Source organism: Eumetopias jubatus, unplaced genomic scaffold, assembly GCF_037043125.1.
Source record: "Eumetopias jubatus isolate StellerSeaLion01/CBP00866 unplaced genomic scaffold, mEumJub1_p1.0 scaffold_7, whole genome shotgun sequence".
Classification (NCBI taxonomy): Eukaryota; Metazoa; Chordata; class Mammalia; order Carnivora; family Otariidae; genus Eumetopias; species Eumetopias jubatus.
The window spans coordinates 11,226,561-11,250,823 of record NW_028274813.1 but is presented as its reverse complement, the minus strand read 5'-3'; the positions used below and the strand labels follow the sequence as shown (position 1 = coordinate 11,250,823).

The window sequence follows — 24,263 nt, the reverse complement described above, 5'->3', positions numbered from 1 at the left end:
ATTTGGTATTGCTTTGATTACAAAAATGCACTTAAGTGGAAGATTGATGTTCCAAGTAAAACAATACTTTAAAGATACGAAAAAGTATCTAAACTCAGTTTCCTTAATAGCATGTACTTTGTAAGCTATAGATTTCAGAATGTAACTGGGGAAGTATTACGATAATCTTTTTTTTTTTTTTGTAATTTTTTTAAAGGGTATTTGTACAACCCAGCTCTGCCAATTGTTAGCTCAAATTCAGGGCAAACACCCTATTTTAAGATTCATCTCAGAAAGAAATCATATAATCTGTAAGGTTACTTCTAACTCTAAAATTCTGTAACAATTTGTATTTCCTTAGATGCATGCTACTTGATTTCTTTGCATTTTAGCGATGTAAATGAATCAGGAAACATGCATAGTAAATAAAAAATGTGTTCGTCCCACTGACAAGCAGAAAGGAACACATACACACATTTTAGGAATATATATGTATTTTAAAGGATTCAAAAGTACTTCAGTAAGCAAAATCAAAGCATGGATGAGAAGAAATACCTTAAGTTACAGTCAACACAGATTAAGTTACTTAAAGATTTACGTTTGTGTTTATATACATAACATGCTACAGCATAAAAGCACCCTCAACTTTGTTCTCCTAAGGTACAAGTTAAATATGTATTTGTTGAGTGGTATCTCTGAGGGTCTATATATTGGTTGTGAGTGGGGATTCCAGGTTTCTTTGGGTCTCTCTCAAGGGCTCATCTCCCTCCTTCAGTACTTCTCTTCCCGTTTTCCCTTACACAGAACTGCCATTCTTAAATTTAATATCCAATTTTCACCACTTGCTCATGTCACATGGTTCTTTGAAATGTTATTGTCCAAGAACTGACATGTATTTTTTATAACAAGCAGAAGCCAAAAGATGTAGACATCACACAGTTTAATTCAATGGTTATTTAAAAAGTAGAAAACAATAAGAATTCAGTTGCCAACTTAGAGGATTTTCTACATCATTAAGTGTTCTATTTTATTTCCATGGTCTGAAATTTATTTCTCACTCAAGAAAACAGATTCATTTCTAAACATTTATTTTATCTTTCTTTGCTGGAAACAGAAGAAACATTATTTTCTTTGACAAAATTGTCCTAGAGGAATAAAACAAATACTTTTCCAAATTAGAGCACAAGTCTTTCCTAAATGTCACTGTGTGATAATTCAGATATAGTAGCAGTCTTTAAAATTTCATAAAAGCAACTGTTAAGATGGCGGTTTGGGCCGTTTTGCAGATGGTCCATCTGAGTTAGTTCTATTATCAGTGTTATTTTCATCTTCTGCATCATCTTCATCATCACCTTTTAAAATAAATATTTGTTGTATGACAATATGTTCAGTGGTTCAAAGAAATAAGATTGCTAAAAGGCTTGATAATGAGATCATTTCAATTTTAAGGATTAATAAAATCATGCATAGAACAGTTTCAAAGTATGTATGGTTAAAAAGATTTCAAGAATTTTGGTGTTTAAAATCTTATCACTTTTTTTGAGACATAATTCATAGACCATAAAATTCACTCTACAATTTCTTGATTTATAGTATATTCCCTAAGTTGAGCAACTGTCACTACTATTTAATTCTAGAACATTTTCATCATTCCGTAAAGAAATCCCGCACCCATCAACAATCACTTTCCATTCCCCTTAGCCCTTGGCCACCTCTAATCTACTTTCTATCTCCATAGATTTGTCTATTCTCGACATTTCATATAAATGGAATCATAACATATGTGGCCTTTTTGTCTGCCTTCTTTCATTCAACATGTTTTTAAGGTTCATTCATGTTGTAGTGTTTATTGGTACTTCATTCCTTTTTATTGTTGAATAATATTCCATTGATGGATACACATTTTATTTATCCACTCATCAGGTGATGGACTTTTGTGCTGTTTCCACTTTTTAGTGATTATAAAATAGTGCTGCTATGAACATTCACGGGTAAGTTTTTATGTGAACGTATGTTTCCAGTTCTCTTTGGAGAACTAGGAATGGAATGAGGAGATCCTAGAAGTGCAATTACTGGGTCATATGATCACTTTAACTTTTTGAGGAACTGCCGAATCGTTTTCCAAAGAAGGTATATCATTTCATATTTCCACCAGCAATGTATGAGGGCTCCAATTTCTTCACATCCTAGCTAACACTTATTGTTCTTTCTGATTATAGTCATCCTAGTGAGCATGAAGTGGTATTTTATTGTGGTTTTCATTAGCATTTTTCTGATGGCCAATGATGCTGAACATCTTTTCATGAGCTTACTGACCATTTGTATATCTCATTTGGAGAAATGTCTATTCAAATCCTTTGCACATTTGACAACGGATTATTTGTAATCCAATTTCAGTACTTAGTACTTTTTAGAGTTCTATCACTTTTTAGTAATTGTTGTAATTTTTAAATTTTGTACATTTGTTGAGATAGAATTCATATAACACAAAATGCACCATTTCAATCTCATTACTTTTAACAAAGGAAATTCAAACCTAAGCTTTATGGGGTCATCATTTAATATACACAAACATGTCCTCCAATACAAAGATATTACTGACCTGCCATTAAGAGAATAGGTAGCAGTTATTTTTCCAAAAAGTAATGATATTTTAAGAAATGGTTCTAGCTATACTCATCCTTATTCCAATGATAACACTTTCAACAGATTAGAGAAGTATTTCTGGAGCCAAGAAACAGGGCTTCACTTCGAACTTACGTGGCAACGCCCAGTTAACATTCATGGAACCAATCTATTGTCTGAACTCAGAGTAATGGTCTGAGTTCACATTATCTGGAACTATCAAGATGTAAACAAGATGGGAAAAAAAAAGTATGGTACCATTTAAGCCCCTCTTTAAAGGAGTTAAGTCCTGACTCCCAATATTTAATTCTTAGGTTCTTCAGCTCAGGGCAGAAAATGTACCTACCTCTTTTTGTATTCACTTGAATTTCATATTTCTCCTTTCAAACTGTACCTTCTAAAATGGGATATGGGAAGGAGTTAGGGCTCCTTAAACTGAAATCTTCAGAACCTATTCGGCGATAGATGGCAGTCTTCCTAACATGTTTGTAATGTCAACCCTGGTAATACTCATTTTCATCCTTCAACCCCCCCAGCTCAAAAGTCATGTCCCCTCTCTGAAGGCTTCCCGGGTCCTCTGAGTTTGCAATAATTACAGAGGGCCCTGAGGTCGTACTTCCAGTCTGTAATAAGTGTTTGCTTGTCTAACCCGCACCAGCCTGAGAGTTCCACAAGGCCAGGAACTGAGTGGCATTCACCTCATTCTTTCTCAAGAGCACAGCCCAGTGCCTGGCACAGAGTACTAAGCATTCAGCACGTTTTCTGTGATATAAATGGAAAGAGAGTCGTGAAAACGCTTAAGTAGAAGCAGCCCAGATAATACGGCGGTAAGTACCAACAATTTTTAGCTGGATTCTTCTTCCCCCCCGAAGCTTTCTCCAAGTCGGCCACTCCACCCGGGCTCCCCTGCCCCGCCCTCCTGTCGCTCCAGCACCTTCTCAGGGCTCACCGTCCATGGCCTCTTCTGGAGTCGCCACCTCCTGGTCTTGCGCTTCCTGCTGTACCAGGGAGACGAAGAGCTCGTTCACCAACTCTCTCATCTGGGCCACACCAGACAACAGGCCCTCGAAAGGGTCCGCGTCGCTCGGCGCCTCACAGGGCACCCGCAGCTGCTCCTGCTGCCCATCCACCCCGACGTACTCGGCAGACAACTCCATGACGACCGCTGAGCTTCAATAGCGAGCGACAGGGAAGTGCCACCCGGAAGCGGAAGTCAGCACGCGGCGGGCGCAGGCCGCTGCAGGCCGGCGCAGGCGGGAGGAGGGAGAGGAGTGACTTCCGTTTGTCGGAAGTCGCTCCTCCTCCTTCCTTCTCTTCCCTTCTTTGGGATTGGTTCTTAGCACTGGGCCCCGCCTCCTCCGGCCACGCCTCTCGCAGCCGCTTTTCCCGCCTCCGCCGGGCCGAGCCGCGGTCCCGCTGACAGTTGAGAATGGCTGGGGCGGAGGGGTCTGCTGGACGGCAGTCGGAGCTGGAGCCCGTGGTATCGTTGGTCGACGTTCTAGAGGAGGACGAGGAGCTGGAGAACGAGGCGTGCGCCGTACTGGGCGGCAGCGACTCCGAGAAGTGCTCCTACTCGCAGGTGGGCGCGCGGCCCGGGCCTCGCCTGCCCCGGGCTCCCGCCGAACCTCCGGTACCCGACCTGACTTGCCCTATTCCCGCCTGCGCGGCCCGGCTCCCCCTTGGTGGTCCGGGGCCGCCGTTTGTGATAGGCTTCCCCGTCCCAGGCCCAGCTGCCCTTAAACCTCAGCCTCCTGGGTCCTTCTTAGCCTGTAGCCAGCAGGGCCCCCCTCCTTCCTCGGTCTTCCTTCGTCCGGTCTCTCAGGATTCTCCAGGCTTTGACCCTGGGGCCCCTGCTCTTTCCTTCCTCTCCCGTCTCTCCTCGGTGCCTCGTCTGCTTTTCAGAAACTGTCCCCGTGACCTCTTAGATACCGACATCTTTGTCCTTACTTTTCCCATCCTAAGAGTGTTTATTAGGAACCTAGTGGGAGAGTCAAAGCAGAGTTAAAGGAGAGAGCTCTGGGTTTGAAAATCTCCCCCTGGGCTGGGATCCTTGACAGCTAATCCCCTACAATTTAGTTTGACAAGTGCTAGCTTGTAGTTTTTTTGGCGAGACGAAGCAAGTACAGTGTCTATCTGCAGTCGTCCCCCCCCCCCGCCCCCCGTGGGAATAGACCGGAACCACGACAGCAGGTGGCACTGGCAAAGGAGGGGAAGAGAGGAGAGGATTTGCTTGAAGGGTAAATTTGGCATTTGGAAGACGTTATGAATCAGGATTTGAGGGGGTGCGTTGTAGTGTTTGGTGACTCATCCTGTATTTCTAGATACAAAAATGGAGCAAGTTGGGTAGAAGGAAACTACACGGGATGAGAATTGGTAGGAAGAACTTAGAGGTTCTTCCTAAGTCTAAGGTTACTTAGACTCTGGGGGATGCGTGGAACATTGGGGGATGAGCTGAGAGACTTGGGGCCATTATGTGGTGCGGACTGAGCTCATAATACCAGTTGTCATCGTTGACCGGTTGAGTTTACCCTGCACAGTGGTTAGACTGTTGAATTAACCTGGTATCTGCAGATAGTCCCAGATGTTGGCCGGTATTTTAAAACCTTTGGTCACCACTAAAACAACTTTTTCTTTGCTTTCCTTAAAAAAAAAAAAAAAGTGTGTGTAAGCTTTTCTTGAAATGTAGTTAGCTTTATAAAACGGACTTCCTAAAAATTTTCTTTTTACTGTAGTAAAATATGTGGAAAATCACACAAATCATGTCTATGGCTTGGCGAAAAAAGTGAACATATGTATGTACCTACTACCTGCCGCCCCCCCTCCCCGATCAAGAAATTGAACATTACGGGCATCCCAGAAGCTTCTCTGTCTCCCTCCTTTCTAGAGAAGGGTAACCACTCTCAAGATCTCTAAGTTTTGCCTGTTGTTCTTTCAACTTTTAATTTTGAAAAATTTTAAATCTACAGATTAAGTTGAAAGAATAATATTGTGAACAGCTGTATACTTCTTACATGTATTCATTTTTTGCCACATTTGTTTTATCTCTCTTCTCTATATAATACACTTTACTCCCTGAATCATTTGAAAATAAGTTGCAGACATCATGAAGCTCTAAATATTTCAGCATGCATCTCCTAAAATCAAAAGGATTCTTTTAATGCATTGATTTTTCTCTTTGGTGGAGTCACAAGTATTTTCCAGAATTGTAAGTGTGATATTGCTAACATAAACCTATACACATTCTCCTATATTTTCATGTGTTAAAATGTTGATGCAGGCCAGCTTATTCTTATTTTCGGCTGGCTGGAAATTTAAAACTATCATTTTAAGAAAAAATTGTATGAAAATGAGCACTACTGTAGGACACATACAGCGATTTGAAACATGCAATGGTGTTTTGGTACTCTCCTGTGTAATTATTCTCTCTTTCCATTTTGGGGCTGTCTTTTAGGGCTCAGTAAAGAGACAAGCACTATATGCCTGTAGTACTTGCACCCCAGAGGGAGAAGAACCAGCAGGAATTTGCCTAGCTTGCAGTTATGAATGTCATGGAAGTCATAAACTATTTGAGCTATACACAAAAAGGTAAAGACAGTCAGAGATTGGCACTGAATGCTTTTTAAATGTTTGGATTCTTTCCCACCTGCACTGTTTTTCTTGTTTTTCTATTTAAAGTAGTTGTGCACTGGTAAAACTCAATGTAATTGTTTCCTATAATGTAATTGGAGAGAACAGTTTTTCCAGGGGCCTTTTAAAATAAAATTATTGTATAAATTCAAACTAGTCATTCCTTTTTTGCCATTATTTTACTTGTGTGTTTGTGTATGTGTGATATAAATATTTGTCTCTGTGCATGTTAATTTTCAGAATTAGTAAATATTTTATTGTTATGTGCTTGGAGAAATTTCAGTTTGGTTACAGGAATAGCGACCAAGGCCACTTTTTAGATCCTAGAAACGAATTGAAAGGGAAGGGGCTATGATACTAATTTAAAGAGTAACTCATTAGATTTAAAAGAAAAATTAAAATCGGCTCTTCTTCATTTTTTTCAGAAACTTTCGTTGTGATTGTGGAAACAGCAAGTTTAAAAATTTGGAATGCAAATTATTTCCTGTAAGTACACACTGTAACTAAAAATGCATTGAAAATAGCTGAGATTGGGGCGCCTGGGTGGCTCAGTCGTTAAGCGTCTGCCTTCGGCTCAGGTCATGATCCCAGGGTCCTGGGATCAAGCCCTGAATCAGCAGGAAGCCTGCTTCTCCCTCTCCCACTCCCCCTGCTTGTGTTCCTGCTCTCTCTCTCTCTGTCAAATAAACAAACAAAATCTTTAAAAAAAAAAAGAAAATAGCTGAGACTGATATTTGCCAGAGTGGATAAAAACTATACATGTTCCAAAAAAGAAGTTCTTATGCTTATTCTTTGCAAATAGGCAAATCAGTATTAGACTGTATTCTTTTTTTTTTTTTTTTTTAAGATTTTATTTATTTATTTGACAGAGAGAGACACAGCGAGAGAGGGAACACACGCAGGGGAATGGGAGAGGGAGAAGCAGGCTTGCTGCTGAGCAGGGAGCCCGATGTGAGGCTTGATCCTAGGACCCTGGGATCATGACCTGAGCCGAAGGCAGACGCTTAACGACTGAGCCACCCAGGCGCCCCTGGACTGTATTCTATTTTTTATTTTGTTGGAAAACTAACCTGTTCAGACCCTACATTACAGATTGTAATTAATATGAAAGATTTTGGTGGGAATATTCTTTAAAGTAATTCAGGTTTGATTATGTTGGTTGTGCTCATGGTTTAAGGCTTTTAAAGCAAATGGTATGACTTTAAAAACAATAAAAAACTTGGTAATAATGAATGTGAGCTAGATGAACACAGGAGTTTTTCACTACTTTTTGTCTAATAACTATACTTACACAGTAACGTTTACTGAAGTATCTGAAATTAAGTAGAAAGTAAGGGATTTTACATTGTTCAGTCATACTTGCTATTTCCCTCCTTTGAAGGTTATTTTTAGGCAATTTCCTTGCCTGCCTTTTACCTTCTCGTAACCTGGGAGCTTTGGCAATCACAGCTGGGCATTAAGAAGTACTTCGAAATTCTAGGCCAATGTTCATTTACATAGGTCGATCATTAATATAATTAACTTTTATCAGCATTTTGTTATGGACATATTTGGTTTCCCCCAATTACTACAGAGAAGGTACAAAAAAATTAATTTTATTTATTCTCTATATCCTAGAAAAAGTATCCTTTTAATAGGAGTGAATTCTTTTTTTTTGAACTTTGAAAGTTAACGACCAACCTTTGGGGAGGAAGATATTTAATGTAGAAATTGAATGCATTGACTTCATGCAACAGGAAATTTATGATATTTATATTTCATTATATTCATGTTATTTATTATATCTTATATTACACTGATGATGTATTATAAATATAATATATGTCATATATGTGATATTTGTATGAAATTTATGATAATTTATACTTTCATGATGCCTGAGATTATAGTTAAAATTAGACCATGTTATATATTGAAATTAATCTCTTTTAGGACAAAGCAAAGATAAATTCTGGCAATAAATACAATGACAACTTTTTTGGATTGTACTGCATTTGTAAGAGACCTTATCCTGATCCTGATGATGAGGTAAGAGAATTGGAGGTTGATTGGAGGTTAATACCTCTAGCCTTCACTCCTCGGCCTGTTGTCCAGTCTGGATCTCTGTAGCTGTTCAGAGGGGATTTGGGGATTATGAGAAGATTCTAGGTTTATCCTTTCTTAGGAGTCTGGGCTGGAGCTGTAACTGGTACAGATCTCGACTATTCTCACTCTACACCATGAGAGTGAAATATTGGACAGGACTTTCTCCAGGCCAGCACTTTCTTCCTTCCTCTCTCTCATTGCCTGCCTGCTCCACTCCCCCAAACACTGTCCAAAAAATGACCTTCAACTTCTTGCTTCCCTGAAAGAAAAGAAATGGGGTGTACAGACTGAATCCTCTTAAAGATTTCAATATATACAAAATTTTTAAACATTAAAAAAATTTTTTTTAAAGTATACACAATTTAAAAAGAGCTTTTCTTCTTTCTCACTCCATCTTCTTCCTAGATATAACCAATGTTAACACTTTTGGGGGTATATGTTTTTAGACCTCTTTCTGTGCCCACGTAAGTGGATGTGTGCTTCAATTTGTAGTTTCCTTTTAACAAAAGTGAAAATTCAGTACATTCACTTCTGCAGCTTTTCTCATTTATCACAGACATCTTTGCATGCAAAACAGCACAAATCCAAATCCACCTTGTTCTGATAGCAGCCAAGTATTCATAATGTGACATGCTGTAAGTTAGTTACCTAAATGTTCTGTCGCAGATCAGTGGTGTCTCATTTTTCAGTATTGTAAAGAAAGCTGCAGTGAACATCCTTATACAGTAATATGACTGAGTATATTCCTGCAAGTATTTATGGATACCCAGACGTAGAACCAATGAGACATAGGATATTTATATTTACAGTTGCGATCATGTCTGCCAAAAGAGTTCAGTCACAGACAGTAGGTGATAATGTGCTTTTCCCCATACTCTTGTCAGGCTGACATATTAGCTGCCTTTTTAAATTTTGCCATCTTGATAGATGAAGAGCAGTATCTTTTAAAAATTTCCTTTTCCTGGGCGCCTGGGTGGCTCAGTTGGTTAAGCGACTGCCTTCGGCTCAGGTCATGATCCTGGAGTCCCGGGATCAAGTCCCGCATCGGGCTCCCTGCTCGGCAGGGAGTCTGCTTCTCTCTCTGACCCTATCCCCTCTGATGTGCTCTCTCTCTCTCTCATTCTCTCTCTCAAATAAATAAATAAAATCTTTAAAAAAAATTAAAAAAATAAAAATTTCCTTTTACTGATCATGAGTAAGATTATGTATCTTTCATGAGTTTATTGGACATATTTAATAACCTATCTGAATTGTCCTTTCATATTCTTGGCTCATATTTTGACTGGCTTTTGTTTGTGTATTTACTGATACGAAGGAGTGCTTTTATGTTTAGAAAAATTAGGCTTCTGCCTTCCTTGCTTTCTAGTTGTCTTGGAACTGTAATTATTGAACCAAATTATGTAGAGGAACAAGTTGAAAATATCTTTGAGTTAACAAAGATAAAACCTTAAAACTGGATATTTTAAGGTATGGGGTAAGGTGTTATAACACTGTTAAAAGACAAAAATAAGATGCTGAATAAATTGGTCAAGGCAGAGAAAGAATAAAACTGCTACATATATATATTTTATATGTGTGTGTGTATAGGTCTATATGTGGGCATACATAAAGATATATATGCTTTTTTTCCCTTTAAGAAGTTATAATAGGGAAAAGACAGAACAACATTGGGATATTAATCAGTAGATATGAAAGCCTGGGAATGAAAGGAAAACCATTCCAAAAACAGTCTATGCCCTTTGGTATATCGTTTTCCTGGGGCCAGAATTTAATTACTTAATTATTTAACTAATTCAAGTTAGGGAAGTTTTTTTTTTTTTAATTTTTTTAATTTTATTTATTTATTTGACAGAGAGACACAGCGAGAGAGGGAACACAAGCAGGGGAAGTGGGAGAGGGAAAAGCAGGCCTCCCGCAGAGCAGGGAGCCCGATGCGGGGCTCGATCCCAGGACCCCGGGACCATGACCCGAGCCGAAGGCAGATGCCCAATGACTGAGCTGCCCACGCGCCCCTCAAGTTAGGGAAGTTTTGCTGTCCATATTGTCAAAAGGCTGTTTATGATATTTACTTTTCAGTTTAAATAAAATGAAGGGGTTGAAGAATGTGGGGTTGCCACATTCTGCATTGGTCAATTCATCTTAACCTCCCTGGGCCTTAATTTATGGATAAAATGAGAAGCTGTTACTTACAAAGTTTTGTGAGAGTCAGATGCCAAGTAACGGAAGTGAATGAGCTTTGATGGTTGCTTCCAAAGTGCTCATCTCAATGTAACCCTTCTGCAGACGGGTTCCTGGAGAGTGAACTTCTCTGACCCCGTGACCCGCTATTTCTCCCTGTCCCCTTGACTATTGGAATGTGGATAGCAGTGTCACAGAATTGGTAGAGAATTATTTAGTACCTAGTTCTACTGTTTGCCAGATTTACTTCTGTGTCCCAGAATTCATTGTAATCATTAACATGCAAACTGCTTTTCCGTGTTAGATTCCGGATGAAATGATCCAGTGTGTAGTCTGTGAGGACTGGTTCCACGGGAGGGTAAGGAAAGCTTTTACCTTTTAAAGCCACTGTCTTCACAAAAAGAGAAAAGATTTTTTCTTTTTGAATTGTGTTATATTTTTTTACCTTATAATTACTCTTCCAAAAATAAACTATAAAGATACGATCAGTGTTCTTTTGCAGTATTTATTGATTACATAATGAGCATCTTGGACGGCTTGGAGACCACAAGAAAAACACTCAGTTTCCTGTATTTGCAGCATCTTGGTGCCATTCCCCCTGAGAGTGGCGATTTCCAGGAGATGGTGTGCCAGGAGTGTATGAAGCGCTGCTCCTTCTTGTGGGCTTATGCTGCACGGCTGGCAGGTATGTGTCCCTCTGGTGGTGGGGTGCCACAGACCTGGGCTCCTGACATTTCTGTGTTTAGTCCAGAATTTTTAGCAACTGGTTTTTTTTTTTTCTTTTTAAATTCAATTAATTAACTTATAGTGTATTATTAGTTTCAGAGGTGGAGGTCAGTGATTCATCAGTCTTATATAACACCCAGTGCTCATTACATCACGTGCTCTCCTTAATGTCCATCACCCGGTTACCCATCCCCCCACCCCCATCCCCTCCAGCAACCCTCAGTTTGTTTCCTATGGTTAAGAGTCTTTTAGCAACTGTTTTTAATGGGACTCTGAGGTATAGAAAAAGTGTGAGATACCTTCCTTCTCCACAAGGTGCTTATAGATCGGTTGGGAGACAAACAAGAACAAATTTGTACTTAAATAGCATGACACAGAGGCTGGATGAGACCAGAATTAGGGAAAATGGAGGAGGAAGTTTTTGAATGGGCCTTTGAAAGATAAATAGAACCAAAATAAGTTGTTCTTAAATGGAAGACATTGTATTGGTTGGAACGGGTGGGGTATAGTTTGCTACCCAGTGCTTTTATTATACACTTAAGAAATTGGCGTGAAACAACTAATCAGCAATGAATGGTCTTGAGGCATTAAATATTTTATTTTACTGGTAATGTAAATGTGTTACTTAATTTATTTTTTGAGTGGCAGTTACTCATAGTGTCTGCTGCTCTGACCTCATAATGTCTTGCCCTTCTCACCTTTAGGGAACATTTTACCATACGCACCACAAACAGCATAGCCATGCCTAAAATCTCACCCTGCTCTTTTTATTTGTCTCAGAGTTCTTAAACTTGGATGTGTCTTCTTTCTTTTCATACCCTTTTCAGTTACATCTCTCACTTTCCACTGGACCTGTGTCTGTTTCTCATGCATTGGGTTTTCTTCATCGATCCTCCCCCTCTCCCTCCATTTCCTTCCATCTGTCAACAGATGGCCTCATGTCCCATTAAATCAGAATGCCATCATCTGACACGAGCTCCCTAATCATTCCTCTTCTCTCTTTTTTTAAAAGATTTATTTGGGCGCCTGGGTGGCTCAGCCGTTAAGCGTCTGCGTTCGGCTCAGGTCATGATCCCAGGGTCCTGGGATCGAGCCCCGCATTGGGTTCCCTGCTCAGGGGGAAGCCTGCTTCTCCCTCTGCCTCTCCCTGCTTGTGTTCCTGCTCTCGCTGTGTCTCTCTCTGTCAAATAAATAAATAAAATCTTTAAAAAAAAATAAAAGATTTATTTATTTGAGCGGGGGGAGAGAGAGAATGCACAAGTGGGGGGAGGAGCAGAGGGAGAGAGTCCCAAGCAGACTGCCATGCTGTGCACAGAGCCTGACGCAGGTCTCAGGACTCCGAGATCATGACCTGAACTGAAACCAAGAGTCAGAAGCTTACCCGACTGAGCCACCCAGGCGCCCCTCTTCTCTCTTTAACATTATTTCTGCCTCTATATCCATTCGTTTTCATTTCTTCCTCTCATAAAGAAAAGCTGGTTTTTTCAAAACTACCCTACCACCTGTGTTTGCAGTTAAACCTCTTCCCACTGCTTCTTGCTTCCTGAGGTGTCCCACCTCTTTTTACCATCTGCAGTGCTTTTCTTTTTCCTTTATATATAAAGTGCTTAAGTAGTGATTGACATTTTAATTTGTTGTTTTTATTTATTTATTTTTAAAGATTTTATTTATTTGGGAGAGAGGGACAGAGATGGCAACAGAGAGCACGAGTGGGGAGGAGAGGGAGAAGCAGGCTCCCCGATGAGGGGCTCAGTCCCAGAACCCTGGGATCATGACCTGAGCCAATGGCAGACACTTAGCTGGCTGAGCCACCCGGGCGCCCCAAAGATGTTTTTATATAAGTAATCTCTACGCCCAGTGCAGGGCTTGAACTCATGACCATAAGATCTAGTTGCATGCTGTAACAACTGAGCCAGTCAGGTCGCCTGCGATTGACATTTTTAAATGAACTGTTCAGGGGCGCCTGGGTGGCTCAGTTGTTAAGCGTCTGCCTTCGACTCAGGTCATGATCCCCAGGGTCCTGGGATCGAGCCCCGCATCGGGCTCCCTGCTCAGTGGGAAGCCTGCGTCTCCCTCTCCCACTCCCCCTGCTTGTGTTCCCTCTCTCGCTGTGTCTCTGTCAAATAAATAAATAAAATCTTTAAAAAAAAATGAACTGTTCAATTGTTTTGAACTCCGGATTAGGCAGGCATAACCTAAAAAAGAGTTGATAATTCCCTTCTGTTTATTCCAGAGATTAAGGTTGACTTTCTCTTTTTCCAGATTCTGAAATATTTTTTAGTCAGACTAAATGATTTCACTGTTCAATGGACCTCTGGATATGTGTGTGTTTCTTTTCATTGAACCCACAGTAACCAAAGTATCTGCAGAGGATGATGGGTTGGTGCTGAATGTTGATGGAATAGGTGATCAGGAAGTCATCAAACCTGAAAATGGAGATCGTCAAGATAGTACCCTCAAAGAGGAGGTTCCAGAACCTGGACAGGATGCTGTCAAGGAAGTTAAAGCAGAGCAGACTAATGAACCATGTACCAGCTCTAGTTCTGAATCTGATCTCCAGGTAACATACGAAGTATGACCCATAAAAGAAAGAAAGCTTAAGTAAAATTAATGCTGGAAGCTCCGTAGCTTTGGATTTCAGCTGTACCCTTTGCCTAAAGAAATTCCTCTCTACAGTCTGAGCTCTGAAAACTGTGATAGTGTAAAAAACACACTTCAAAATTTAATTTTCTTTCAGACAGCATTTAAGAATCAACATCTCAACCCGGAATCACAGCCTGGCTGCAGACTTCAAGAGCTTAATGCTCAGCGGTTTCTAAAGAAAGACACTGCCACCTATTGGCCCGTGAACTGGCGCAGCAAGTTATGTACCTGTGATGATTGTATGGTGAGTTCTGGGTCAGGGTCACTGTTACTGTGTTTATTCTGGACTGATGCCTCAGACAGGGCCATCTGGAAAATATATTTGGGAAAGTGAAGCTAGGACTGTAGAGAGCTCTCAGATATTTTATATTAAGCAAATTTATGAAATGCTACTTGCAGTCTGCTTGCAGAAGAAATTCAGAATTACATAGCACTTTCTATTTACTTATCTTCATTTTAGTGGAAAATAGAAATGTCATAGAATTTGCTTGGAAATAAAAATTGCCTGAAAGTTACAGTAAGTCTGCAGTTTTTAAACAAAGATCTATTTAGACCCTCAGCACCTACTGGGAAGTTGGGAGGTTCCTAGAAGAGATTTGGGTAAGAAGACTAAATCACTCAAGCAGTTCTGTACTAAAGGCTCAGGTTTTCTGGCAGTTAATCTAAAAACATTAAATTTTTAGTGATTCTCATGAAGTTGACTTTCTGAGAATGACATACAGTTCTAATGGGAAACCCGGTTTTATTTTTTGAAGAAAATGTATGGCGAGCTAGATGTCCTGTTCCTGACTGATGAATATGACACAGTTCTGGCTTATGAAAACAAGGGCAAGGTCGACCAGGCAGCTGACAGGAGAGACCCTTTAATGGACACCCTTAACAGCATGGACAGAGTCCAGCAAGTGGAACTTATTTGCGGTAACTGCTGATTGAACAAAAATGCACGAAGTTCATAAGGTTTCCTTCACTCTTAAAATATGTATAGGGAGGACTACTAATACCTGTTGTTTTCATTTAATACAAACAAAGTTTAAAATTGGAATTACAAAGTAGCCTTCAATTACACTTGCCTAATTGTAGTGTTGCTGGGTATTGAGCCATTGTTACCAGAGTCATAGTCACGTGCTAGAATCATTACGTGCTTTGAGAAACCTTGACGTGTGCTCTTTTGATTCATGGTAGATGTATGAGTAAAGAGTAATAGAAAATCAATATCTTTTTCCATCCATTGAAATAGTTTTCATTGAACATTACAGGTCCTCTTTTTGACAGTCGTTCAGGTTGCTCCAGGAAACCACCAGAGGGGAAAATATCCCTAAGTCCTTCATGGCAGGCCTTTACAAATTTTACCCCAGCATGCCCAGCTGATTTTGGTCATTTCCATCCCAGCCGGTCTCTGCTCGATGCCACCACCTCGGTGGCAGTGATCATTTCTGTCTTTTATTTTTAACTGTTTGATGAATTTCCTTTGCCTCTATTAGACTAAAAGCTTTTCGAGAATGGAGGCTGCATCTGAAAGATTTTTGTAGGCCTCAGGGTGCCTCATACATAATAGAAACTATTAAGTGAGTGAATGAGTTTTAAAACTTAATGTTTGACAAGTCCAAGATATTTCAACTACTAGGATTCCAGAGAGATAGGAAGCCCTTTAAAAAATTCTTAGCTAATCTTTTTGGGCCTGAGGATTTTTTTTTTTTTTTGAGTTTTTTTGTTGTTTGTTTGTTTTTTAAAGAAGTAGGGTCCTAGATATCAAAATGAAAGAACTTGGGAGAAATTGGGAACAAGTTCCTTTCTTTTTTTTTTTAATTAATTTATTTATTTTAGAGAGAGAGAGTATGAGCAGGAGGGGTAGAGGGAGAGGGGAGAGAATCTCAAGCGGACTCTGTGCTGAGCGCAGAGCCTGATGCAGGGCTTGATCCCAGGACCCTGAGATCATGACCTGAGCCTGAAACCAAGAGTTGGACCCTTAACTGACTGCGCCACCCAGGCACCCCATGGGAGCAAGTTTCTATGCATGTTTCACTTAGAGAAAAGTTTAAAGTATTAACCTATGCAAATGTTAGTGGGAAAGAAGTACTTTGTTTCTAAAAGCAAATGACTTGTCTAAAGTTTACTACCTTTTTTGTTGTTTTGATTTAGAATACAATGACTTGAAGACTGAACTTAAAGACTATCTCAAGAGATTTGCTGATGAAGGCACGGTATGTTGAGTTAACTTTAATCGTAGCCCTGTATGTTCTGAATAAACTATTTTCTTGGATGAAGAAATGACCGTGTATCTTAAACTGGATACTTGGGTGGTGAATGCAGGCAGAACTAAGGGAAATCAGTGAGAGGTTGGGGAAGAAGGGTCTGGCCATGCTGGGAGTTCTTCGCAGCCCTGCGCTGGAGGGAATGAGGGGCAGAGCGGCCACATACAGTCTGGAGAGAGTTCGAATAGCTGAGGAGCAGGCCAGGACGTCAGCCATCCTGATTCTGCCCATCCTGACATTCAAGCAGAGATCCTTGGAGGAGGAAGGAGAAATGACCAGGCAAGGAAAAACTAATGCCAGACCCCTCTTTTTGGACTTTGGATTCTATAGTTTAGAATAAAAGAACTTCAAAATTGGGGCATTTTTCTTGCTAGTAAGAGAGACTATATACTTTTAAGGGTGACACTGATTCTAAAATGTGTAATATTTAAAATAGTCGTCCAGATGAATTTACAAATACTTCCTAGCTCTTTACTGTTCATACATTTGTGACAGAATGTCTTTTCTGAAATACTTTTTCTATCCTCCACAGGCAGATATAAAACAAAATTTAACTTTTTTGTTGGCCTAACACTGTCCTTGTGGACAGTTTGCTCTGCTGTGTCCAGACACAGAAATCAAGTCAGGTGTGTTTCTGGCCGCTGCTGAGGAAGTGTGCTGAGACTTGCTGTGTTGGGAGGAGTCTTTGCCAGGCTGCCAGAGACCACTTTCTCCTCGCTCTTAAAGGTGGCAAGAACTTGGAGCTGCCTGCATATCTGGACAGGGTCACAGTGCTGCCTTTCTGCAAAATGAGTTGTAAAGTCAAAAGTTAAGAGTTTTCTATGTAGTAGTATTCTCATTTCTTAGAGAATGTTCTTCATTCTCAGCCTCCTGCCTCTCAGCAGCACTTTAACTGCAGTTATTCCTGTTCCTCTGGTTAATGTAGACTCACACTTCTCTCTTGCTAGAACTGAGAATGCTCATGGGGCTCTTGGGTGGCTCAGTCGGTTAAGCATCTGACTCTCGCTGCAGGTCTTAATCTCGGGGTCATGAGTTTGGGCTCCATGTTGGGCTCCATGCTGGGTGTGGAGCCTATTAAAAAAATAATAATAATGAAGAAAGGTCACAGGTGTAACTATTTTAACCTTGGAACTATTTTTTATTGAAGTATAGTTAGCACACAATGTTATATTAGTTTCAGGTGTCTCTCAACCTCTGCGCTGTTCATGGACATTTGCGGTCTTTCAAATGTGTCAAAGCATGCGTGTTCTTGAGTCTGATCTTGTACCTTCTGCTCTTGTGCATTTTGTGGTCACAAGGCTCTTTATTGGTTTTATAACACACACTTGAAATCACGTAAAAGAAAGAACAAGCAATTTTATTCAAAATCTTCACCTGTATCCTCAACATAGAATCTTTGTCATCACTAGGGCCGCTTTTTATGAGTCTAAGATAATTTTTTTATCTGATGTGATGATTTAAAAAGACAGAAAATATTTTTTATTGTTTGTTCCATGACATTAGTAACTAGATCTTTACAAAAACAAATAAGAACCTTAAAAAAAAAAAAAATAAGAACCTTAAGCTGCAATAGGGTTAATCTGCTTTGGTTGTATTTGTACAGATAAGTTCTAGATGTTCTCAGATGAGGGACTGCCTTTTATTTTATGTTTGTGTCTGACTATAAAAGAAAGAACACTTAGAAACTACAAAATGTATGAGAAAAACCAATAAGATGATTTATTATTGATCCCCAGTATTCTTTTTTTTTTTTAAAGATTTTATTTATTTATTTGAGAGAGAGAGAATGAGAGATAGAGAGCATGAGAGGGAAGAGGGTCAGAGGGACAAGCAGACTCCCCACTGAGCAGGGAGCCCGATGTGGGACTCGATCCCGGGACTCCAGGATCATGACCCGAGCCAAAGGCAGTCGCCTAACCAACTGAGCCACCCAGGCGCCCCCCCAGTATTTATTCTTTAACATTTTTACTCTGCATGTTGGCTGTGACCATTTGAGGGTCTAGAAGCTTAAGATTGCACACTCTGTTTTCGTGCTGTTAGGTCACCTCTCCCAACATCCTTGCAGGAAAATTTCTTTTCTTTTATTGCCTTTCAGTGTTTAGTATTGGTGATCCACTGTAGGGACAGTTCCTTCAAATTGGAATTTCCAAGTGTCCTATATATTAGCATTTTTTGTAAGGGTGAATTTCCAAGCCATTCAGCAAATACAATAGAGCTTTGAGTTTCAGCGTCTCGAGTGGATTAGCCACCTAGATCCTGCATCTGTTACCGGTTCTGATTCTTCACTGGTTGACCAGCTCTTTCACCGTTGGTGCTTGTGAAGCTGGTGTATCAGTTTCTAGTCTGTGTTGTTCTTCCACGTAGAGGACTAAGTATCTTACCTCACCCCAAGGAAGTCATCCAAGTTGGCATGGCTGTGTACCTTAGCAGCACTTACGCTTGGGGAGTGAGGGCGACAGTTTCACTTTATATGCAAGTATTTATCCACTTAACCTTCCCCCCCTCTCTCCCTCTTGCTTACCTGCATTCCCCAGGCTTTCTTTCTCTCTTTCTCTTTCCCTCCCTCTCCTTGCCCCACCGTCATTCCACCGTCATTCCTTCATAACAATATGTTACCTTTGTAATTAAAAAGTAAATTCACAAACCTGTTTTGATGGATTTCAGGGGGCAGTTAGTTCAGATCAGCTGGAGGTCAGATCAGCTGGCTAGACATTCTTGGGGTGAGCAGGGACTCCTTCCAGGTGGTCCCACTTTACTTTTTCATCCATTTTGTCGCTCTTATTTTCTTATTTCTAACATTTTACTTTGCTAATATCATAAACACCTTTGTATGATGCTCTAATCCTTTTTCCAGTGAAATGGAAGATAAATTTCTCATTGCATAAAATGGATATTCCATTTACTAAGCATAGTGCTTCTTTATTTTTGGCCAATTATTCTTTTTACGTAGCAAACATTTCTAATTTTGGACTCATGAAGAGGGCAGAGTTTTTTTTGGTAAAGAAGAAAACACAAATCTCAGGGGAAAACAGACTTTGTTTTCTTTGGGCACTCACACAGAGCTGAAGGACATTCCCAAGAGACAGCTGTGGTCACAAGAGAGGGCAGTGGTCTTGGGAGACCTCCGGGTGCTCAGTGTATGCTGACTCTGCCACTTGCTTTTCAACAAATGGTTTGTGGTTTTGTTTTGTTTTTTAAGATTTCATTTATTTATTAGAGAGAGAGAGAGAGAGAGAGTGCGAGCCGGGGGAGGGACAGAGGGAGAAGCATGCTCCCCGCCGAGCAGGGAGCCCGACTTGGGACTCGATCCCAGGACCCCGGGATCATGACCTGAGCCGAAGGCAGTCGCTTAACCTACTGAGCCCCCCAGGCGCCGGCAACTAATGTCTATTAAGAACTTACTTAAGGCAGTGTTCTTAATAAGAGGCGGTGTTTTATCGGCATCAGATCTGATCTGATCTTCCAACGACGCCATTAGCTAGGTGCTGCTTTTGTCTCATTTCGTGGGAGGAAGCCCAAGTCGGCACTGCTCTGCTCTTCTTGGCTGCGTGGCCCCAGGCAGGCCCGCGGCTGTGAGACGGAGCACGGTAGTCAAGTCCACGTTCAAAGTGTTCTTACCGGCCGCCTCGCTTGCCTCATTTGTGAAGATCCTGACCGGTTATTGCTGTTCGGGAATGCGGAGCCCCTTCCTAATGTGTGCTTTTCACCAACAGGTTGTGAAGAGAGAGGACATCCAGCAGTTCTTTGAAGAATTTCAGTCAAAGAAGAGAAGACGGGTGGATGGCGTGCAGTACTACTGTAGCTAGATGGGGGCGGCGCCTTCTCTGTCCCGCGCCTCCGCAGAGGCCGCTTGCTGTGCCAGGAATAAAAGGGGCGTACCGCACACCCGGCCCTGTTCCGGCCTGTCCTTGGAGAGGCCTCCCCTCCAGCCTTGAGCTTCCTCTCCTCCTCAGCCACAAGTAGCCGTAGCGCGGGTGCTGATTTCACAACCCGCACCCTCCGGTTCCGCAGACCACAGGCCTGCCACCCGACTACCAAATAAGCCCCAGGTTATTTGCCTCGAAGTTTTAAGCAGTTTGATTTGGTTTTGAGACAGTAAACTAGTTTCTTTGCTAATGATTTGTTCTTTAACTCCTGAACGTGTCTCCCCTGCCACAGAGCTGTTGTGTCCTGGGACCTGCTCTGCGGGGCATGGCAGGAGCCTTCCTCCTGCCCGCCAGAACCCCACCAGGTCCCCCACCCCTCTGATCGTGGTGCCTTGGGTCAGCGCTTCCTCAGGCCTGGTCTGCCTCTTCTCCCACATCCCCGCTTTCTCCAGCGTGGTCACCGCGTAGAGGCATCTCGAAACTTGCTTCTCCTGGGCCCAGCCTCCAGTGGAGCCAAGGGCCAATGGTTCTCTGGGCTGGATGTCTGTCACAGGCAGGGAGATTGGCCGGTGGCAGGATTGAGGAAGCCAACCTTTGTTATGATTTTTACTAATAAATTTCAAGTGAAAATTTCATTCACAATTCTCCTGGCACTAGAATCTTAGAACTTCAGTACTGTAGTGCTCGCAGGACTTCCTGGAGAAAACTCGCCAGTGTACTAGTCCCTTTTCTGCTGCCTAGAAAACAGACCGGGTACTACCCTGTGAAATCTTGGTGGTTTACAAAGTCCTCTGGATTTCTTTATATTATCAGGGATATTCATAAGCGTATAGTAAAAAACGGACCTATTTTGATATTGTTCTGTTAGGAAAGTTTTCTTAGAATCCCAATAAATTATTTTCCCCCTAAAATCTGTGTTGAAGAAAAGATACTGGTTTAGCTTACTTGTAGTGAGCAGGGCAGTGAGTGCCCTGTTTCGGAAGAGGCAGACGGTGTGTTAGAGATTCCAAAGGAGGCCCGAGGCTGCACGAATGATGAGCTTTATGTAAATAAAAGTTAACGTCCACGCTGATTCTCTAAGGACCATGAGATCTGCTTTTGAAGAACCTTGTGGACGGTTGTATAAAACCCTATATTTGAGGGGAAGTCCTTTCAGTTGGTATGAAATCTCCTGATGGCCCTCAGTCGATGTGGAAAATACCTTTGATGAACACAGAGCCCTCGGTTGCTCTCCCTCGGGAGCGACATGGTCGCTGCCCACCATAGATGACACGCTTTAAGGTATGGGACTCTAAGCATCGGAGGCTTTGGGGCCACAAGGTTGCATTCCTTTCCCTGTGTGGGTCCAGTGGTGGCCGATACCAGCCCCTGGATGAGATGAACTCGGCCCAGAGACCATCAGGGCCTCAAAGAAATGGTCCAGGCCCTGGTTTTCTGCGTCAAGCTTCTTAATTCCAGGTCCCTGCCAGCAGTGCTGTGTGGAGCTAGAAGGGCCTGTGGCCACAGGAGACGCTTGTGCGCCCTGAGCTGGCCCTTGTAGAGAGGCGAGGTTGCCAAGCTCGGGGCATCTGAGATGGCAAACAGGCCCCAGCTTGGGGGCTCTTGTCCGAGGCTGAGGACTTCTGCTCGCCCCGCGCGGGGTTGCGCCACGCCTTGCGGTGGCCTGCAGGGTCCTGGCTCCCCCGGCGTCGGCTTGAACTGCCCCAGGGTTCCGGGCTCCCAGGACCGGTCAGGGCCGTGCCTCGAGGCTGTGCTGTCCCAGGCCGCACAAAGTACACTTCTTCCAGGGCGGAAGGGCTCCTCTCGAAAGGTACTGATCCTTCTTTTACATTAACCAGAAAACCTCTTTTTTTTTTTTAACCTATGTTCACAACCAGTTTTCCTATTGACCACAATGGACTGTCTCTTCTTGTGGAGATGGATTTTGGCCAACGTGTGGCAGTTGACATAAATGCATGTTTTATGCAAAACAAGAATATGGGATTAGTTGCTTTTAAGGAACTTGGCCATCGTAGGTACATTTTTGTAGAATTGTTACTGGACTTACAATGATATACTTCAATCAGGTTTCTGTAAAATTTAAATAAAACCAGTTCAACAGAATGGTGGCTTTCCAGGTGGTTTTTCGTCCTATTTAAGTGTGCACGACGCCCCCGCCCCTCCCCCCCCAATTCATTTCTCATAAGAGAAATGAATATAATGTGAGTATTCTAGCAGCCATTCCTGCCTTGGGGTCCTGCCCAAGCAGAGGGACTGGTTAACTTCTCTCCTGCTGTTCTAGGAGATGTGGCCTCATCTGAGGTCCACCAGCGGGGCCCCTGCACCCACCCTGGCTTTGCAACCCCTCCTGCGAGGGAGGGTCCGTGATTCCCGTTGGGGCCTCGATGAGCAGGGGAACAAAGAAAAGGGCTTGGGTTGTGACCGATGGCAATGTGTTCAGGGACAGTTCCGTGTGGAAGGAGAGAGGCCAGGAGCCCACGGTCTGGGGAAAAGTTGAGGTCCGCCCACATGGTCGCTATTATTTCAAAAGTAAACATGAAAACACACCTAAGCGCCAACGTAGAGGCCCATCTTTGGCCTCACCCCAGCTCTTGCTGCTGTGGGAATTATCCAGACGTGAATGAAGTGCTGTCTACAGCCCCGAAGCTGCCCGTGTGTCTGAAGACTCAGGCTTCTGTCATCCTCAGTGCCAGGAAAGCTGCAGCTCTCCCAGCTCCCAGAGGACCCTAGTGGGGCAGGAGGAAATTGAGAGCCATCCAAGTACTGCAGGGCCTTCGCAGTGACCTAGCTGGGCTTCCCAGTGAAGAGGAGTGGGAAGTACAGGAAACCAACACAGTTCCCAGGGGCCAGGGAGGCTGTCTCCCAGTCAGGTCACCTTGAAGTGGCTGCTGGAGGCGTGCCTTGGCCTGAGGAGGCAGGGAGCATTTGGCCCTGGGCCAAAGCCAGAGGTACCCTCACTTGCCCCCCTCCCCTCCAGGACCACTGGGCGTCAGATAGTGTGTGTCGTCTGCTTACAACCCCAGGATCCCTAGATTGGAAGGGACCTGAGAAGTCACCTACCCTCCCCTTCTGTCAGGACAGGAGGCCCTCCCTCAAGGATGGTCCTCACAGGAGACCTGTGCTAGTCTTGGCCACTTGGCTCCCATGTCTCCATGCCGTTGGGGGCAGTGCCCCAACTTTCAGCGCGCGCTCTGCCCCGCCACTTCCCTGCCATGTGATTTGAGGGGCACTGACCACGCCACTCCCGGCCGCCGGCATCTATCTTGTGCGCACCGGAGGGGTCAGCCTTTGGAGGGAGTCGACACCGTGGAAGGCAAAGAGGAGAGAAAGATTCGGTGATTCTGACATCGAGCCACTGGATTAAGCCTTGTCCGAAGCTTGTGCCACCGGCAGACTTTTCTGCAGCAGAGAACACCTCCATGGTTCACTTGGAGCGACAGAATGCTGGCTGCCTCACGAGGCACTCATCCCCTTCCCCCCAGTCCTTGACGTATTTTCCCGAACACAAAGGCCAGTTGCTGCTTCTGGACTTTTCCATTGGCCTCCCATCCACATCTTCGGTCTTCTCCCAGGGATTCCTCTAGCTGGAGTGGGAGAGTTGTTCATGGCGCTTGGGCACGTGGCCTGGCAGCTCTGCCCTGACTCCCCCACCTGGAGCCCCCCACCTGGATTTCTCCTCAGTCTTTCCTCCCGTGTGGGGCCCGCGGCTCATGGTACTCTGTTTCCCTCCACTCACATCTCAGCCTCCTGGCTTCCCTCTCTGGCGTCTGCCTCAGGCCTGAAGGCTCCTCAACACAGCACACGGGCAGTTAGATCGAAAGGTTTTACAGCTGTGTTGGGGTTCTCTGGAGAAAAGGGACACACATGCATGTATACGACATGTATTACCCAGTATATATGACAAGGAATTGGCTCACACGATTATGGAGGCTGAGCAGTCCTGCGATCTGCTGTCTGCCAGCTGCAGACCCAGGGAAGCTGCTGGTGTACTTCCAGCCCAAGCCGGAAAACCCAAGAACCGAGGGGAGCCCGTGATGTAACCGGCAGCTGAGAGCTGACGGGCTCTCCCAGTTCAGGAGAAGATCCGTGTTCCAGCTCAGACGGTCAGGCGGAGAGTCCGTTTTCCCTTCCTCCGCCTTTTTGTTCTATTCAGAACCTCAGCAGAGGGGACTGTACCCGTACCCCACTGCTGTACTCGGTCCCTCCATTCTCATGCTCACCTCATCTGGGAGATGTCATGGGAGCCAGGCATCTGGGCACCCCATGGCCAAGTTGACACAAA

General features: G+C 43.1%; 2 protein-coding genes across 3 annotated transcripts; one reads left to right on the top strand and one right to left on the bottom strand.

Moving 5' to 3' along the window:
- Nucleotides 1-902: 902 nt before the first annotated feature.
- On the bottom strand, nt 903-3,819 carry GON7 (GON7 subunit of KEOPS complex). 2 transcript variants are annotated; one of them, XM_028104386.2, is made up of 2 exons: nt 3,554-3,819; nt 903-1,331 (listed from the first exon to the last, which is right to left on the bottom strand). In XM_028104386.2, the coding sequence occupies exons 1-2, from the start codon at nt 3,759-3,761 to the stop codon at nt 1,237-1,239; spliced, it is 303 nt and encodes a 100-aa protein (XP_027960187.1). In that variant the 5' UTR covers nt 3,762-3,819; the 3' UTR covers nt 903-1,236. The 2 variants fall into 2 exon arrangements, 1 of the variants encoding a protein (XP_027960187.1); XR_003609566.2 differs by having other exon boundaries at nt 1,245-1,331; nt 3,539-3,646.
- A 170-nt stretch (nt 3,820-3,989) lies between these two features.
- UBR7 (ubiquitin protein ligase E3 component n-recognin 7) lies at nt 3,990-22,084 on the top strand. Its single transcript, XM_028101203.2, has 11 exons — nt 3,990-4,183; nt 6,056-6,189; nt 6,657-6,717; nt 8,164-8,259; nt 10,799-10,852; nt 11,074-11,179; nt 13,572-13,780; nt 13,958-14,107; nt 14,619-14,781; nt 16,003-16,064; nt 19,829-22,084. The coding sequence occupies exons 1-11, from the start codon at nt 4,034-4,036 to the stop codon at nt 19,919-19,921; spliced, it is 1,278 nt and encodes a 425-aa protein (XP_027957004.2). The 5' UTR covers nt 3,990-4,033; the 3' UTR covers nt 19,922-22,084.
- The last annotated feature ends 2,179 nt before the right edge of the window (nt 22,085-24,263 follow it).

What these genes read in the sequence shown, in the direction of transcription:
- UBR7 (XM_028101203.2), top strand. Translation starts at nt 4,034, where the DNA reads ATGGCTGGGGCGGAGGGGTCTGCTGGACGGCAGTCGGAGCTGGAGCCC. An exon ending in TTTGAGCTATACACAAAAAG is followed by an intron (nt 6,190 to 6,656) that starts GTAAAGACAGTC and finishes CATTTTTTTCAG; the next exon opens with AAACTTTCGTTGTGATTGTG. An exon ending in TTATGCTGCACGGCTGGCAG is followed by an intron (nt 11,180 to 13,571) that starts GTATGTGTCCCT and finishes TTGAACCCACAG; the next exon opens with TAACCAAAGTATCTGCAGAG.
- GON7 (XM_028104386.2), bottom strand. Translation starts at nt 3,761, where the DNA reads ATGGAGTTGTCTGCCGAGTACGTCGGGGTGGATGGGCAGCAGGAGCAG. An exon ending in TCCAGAAGAGGCCATGGACG is followed by an intron (nt 1,332 to 3,553) that starts GTGAGCCCTGAG and finishes TTATTTTAAAAG; the next exon opens with GTGATGATGAAGATGATGCA.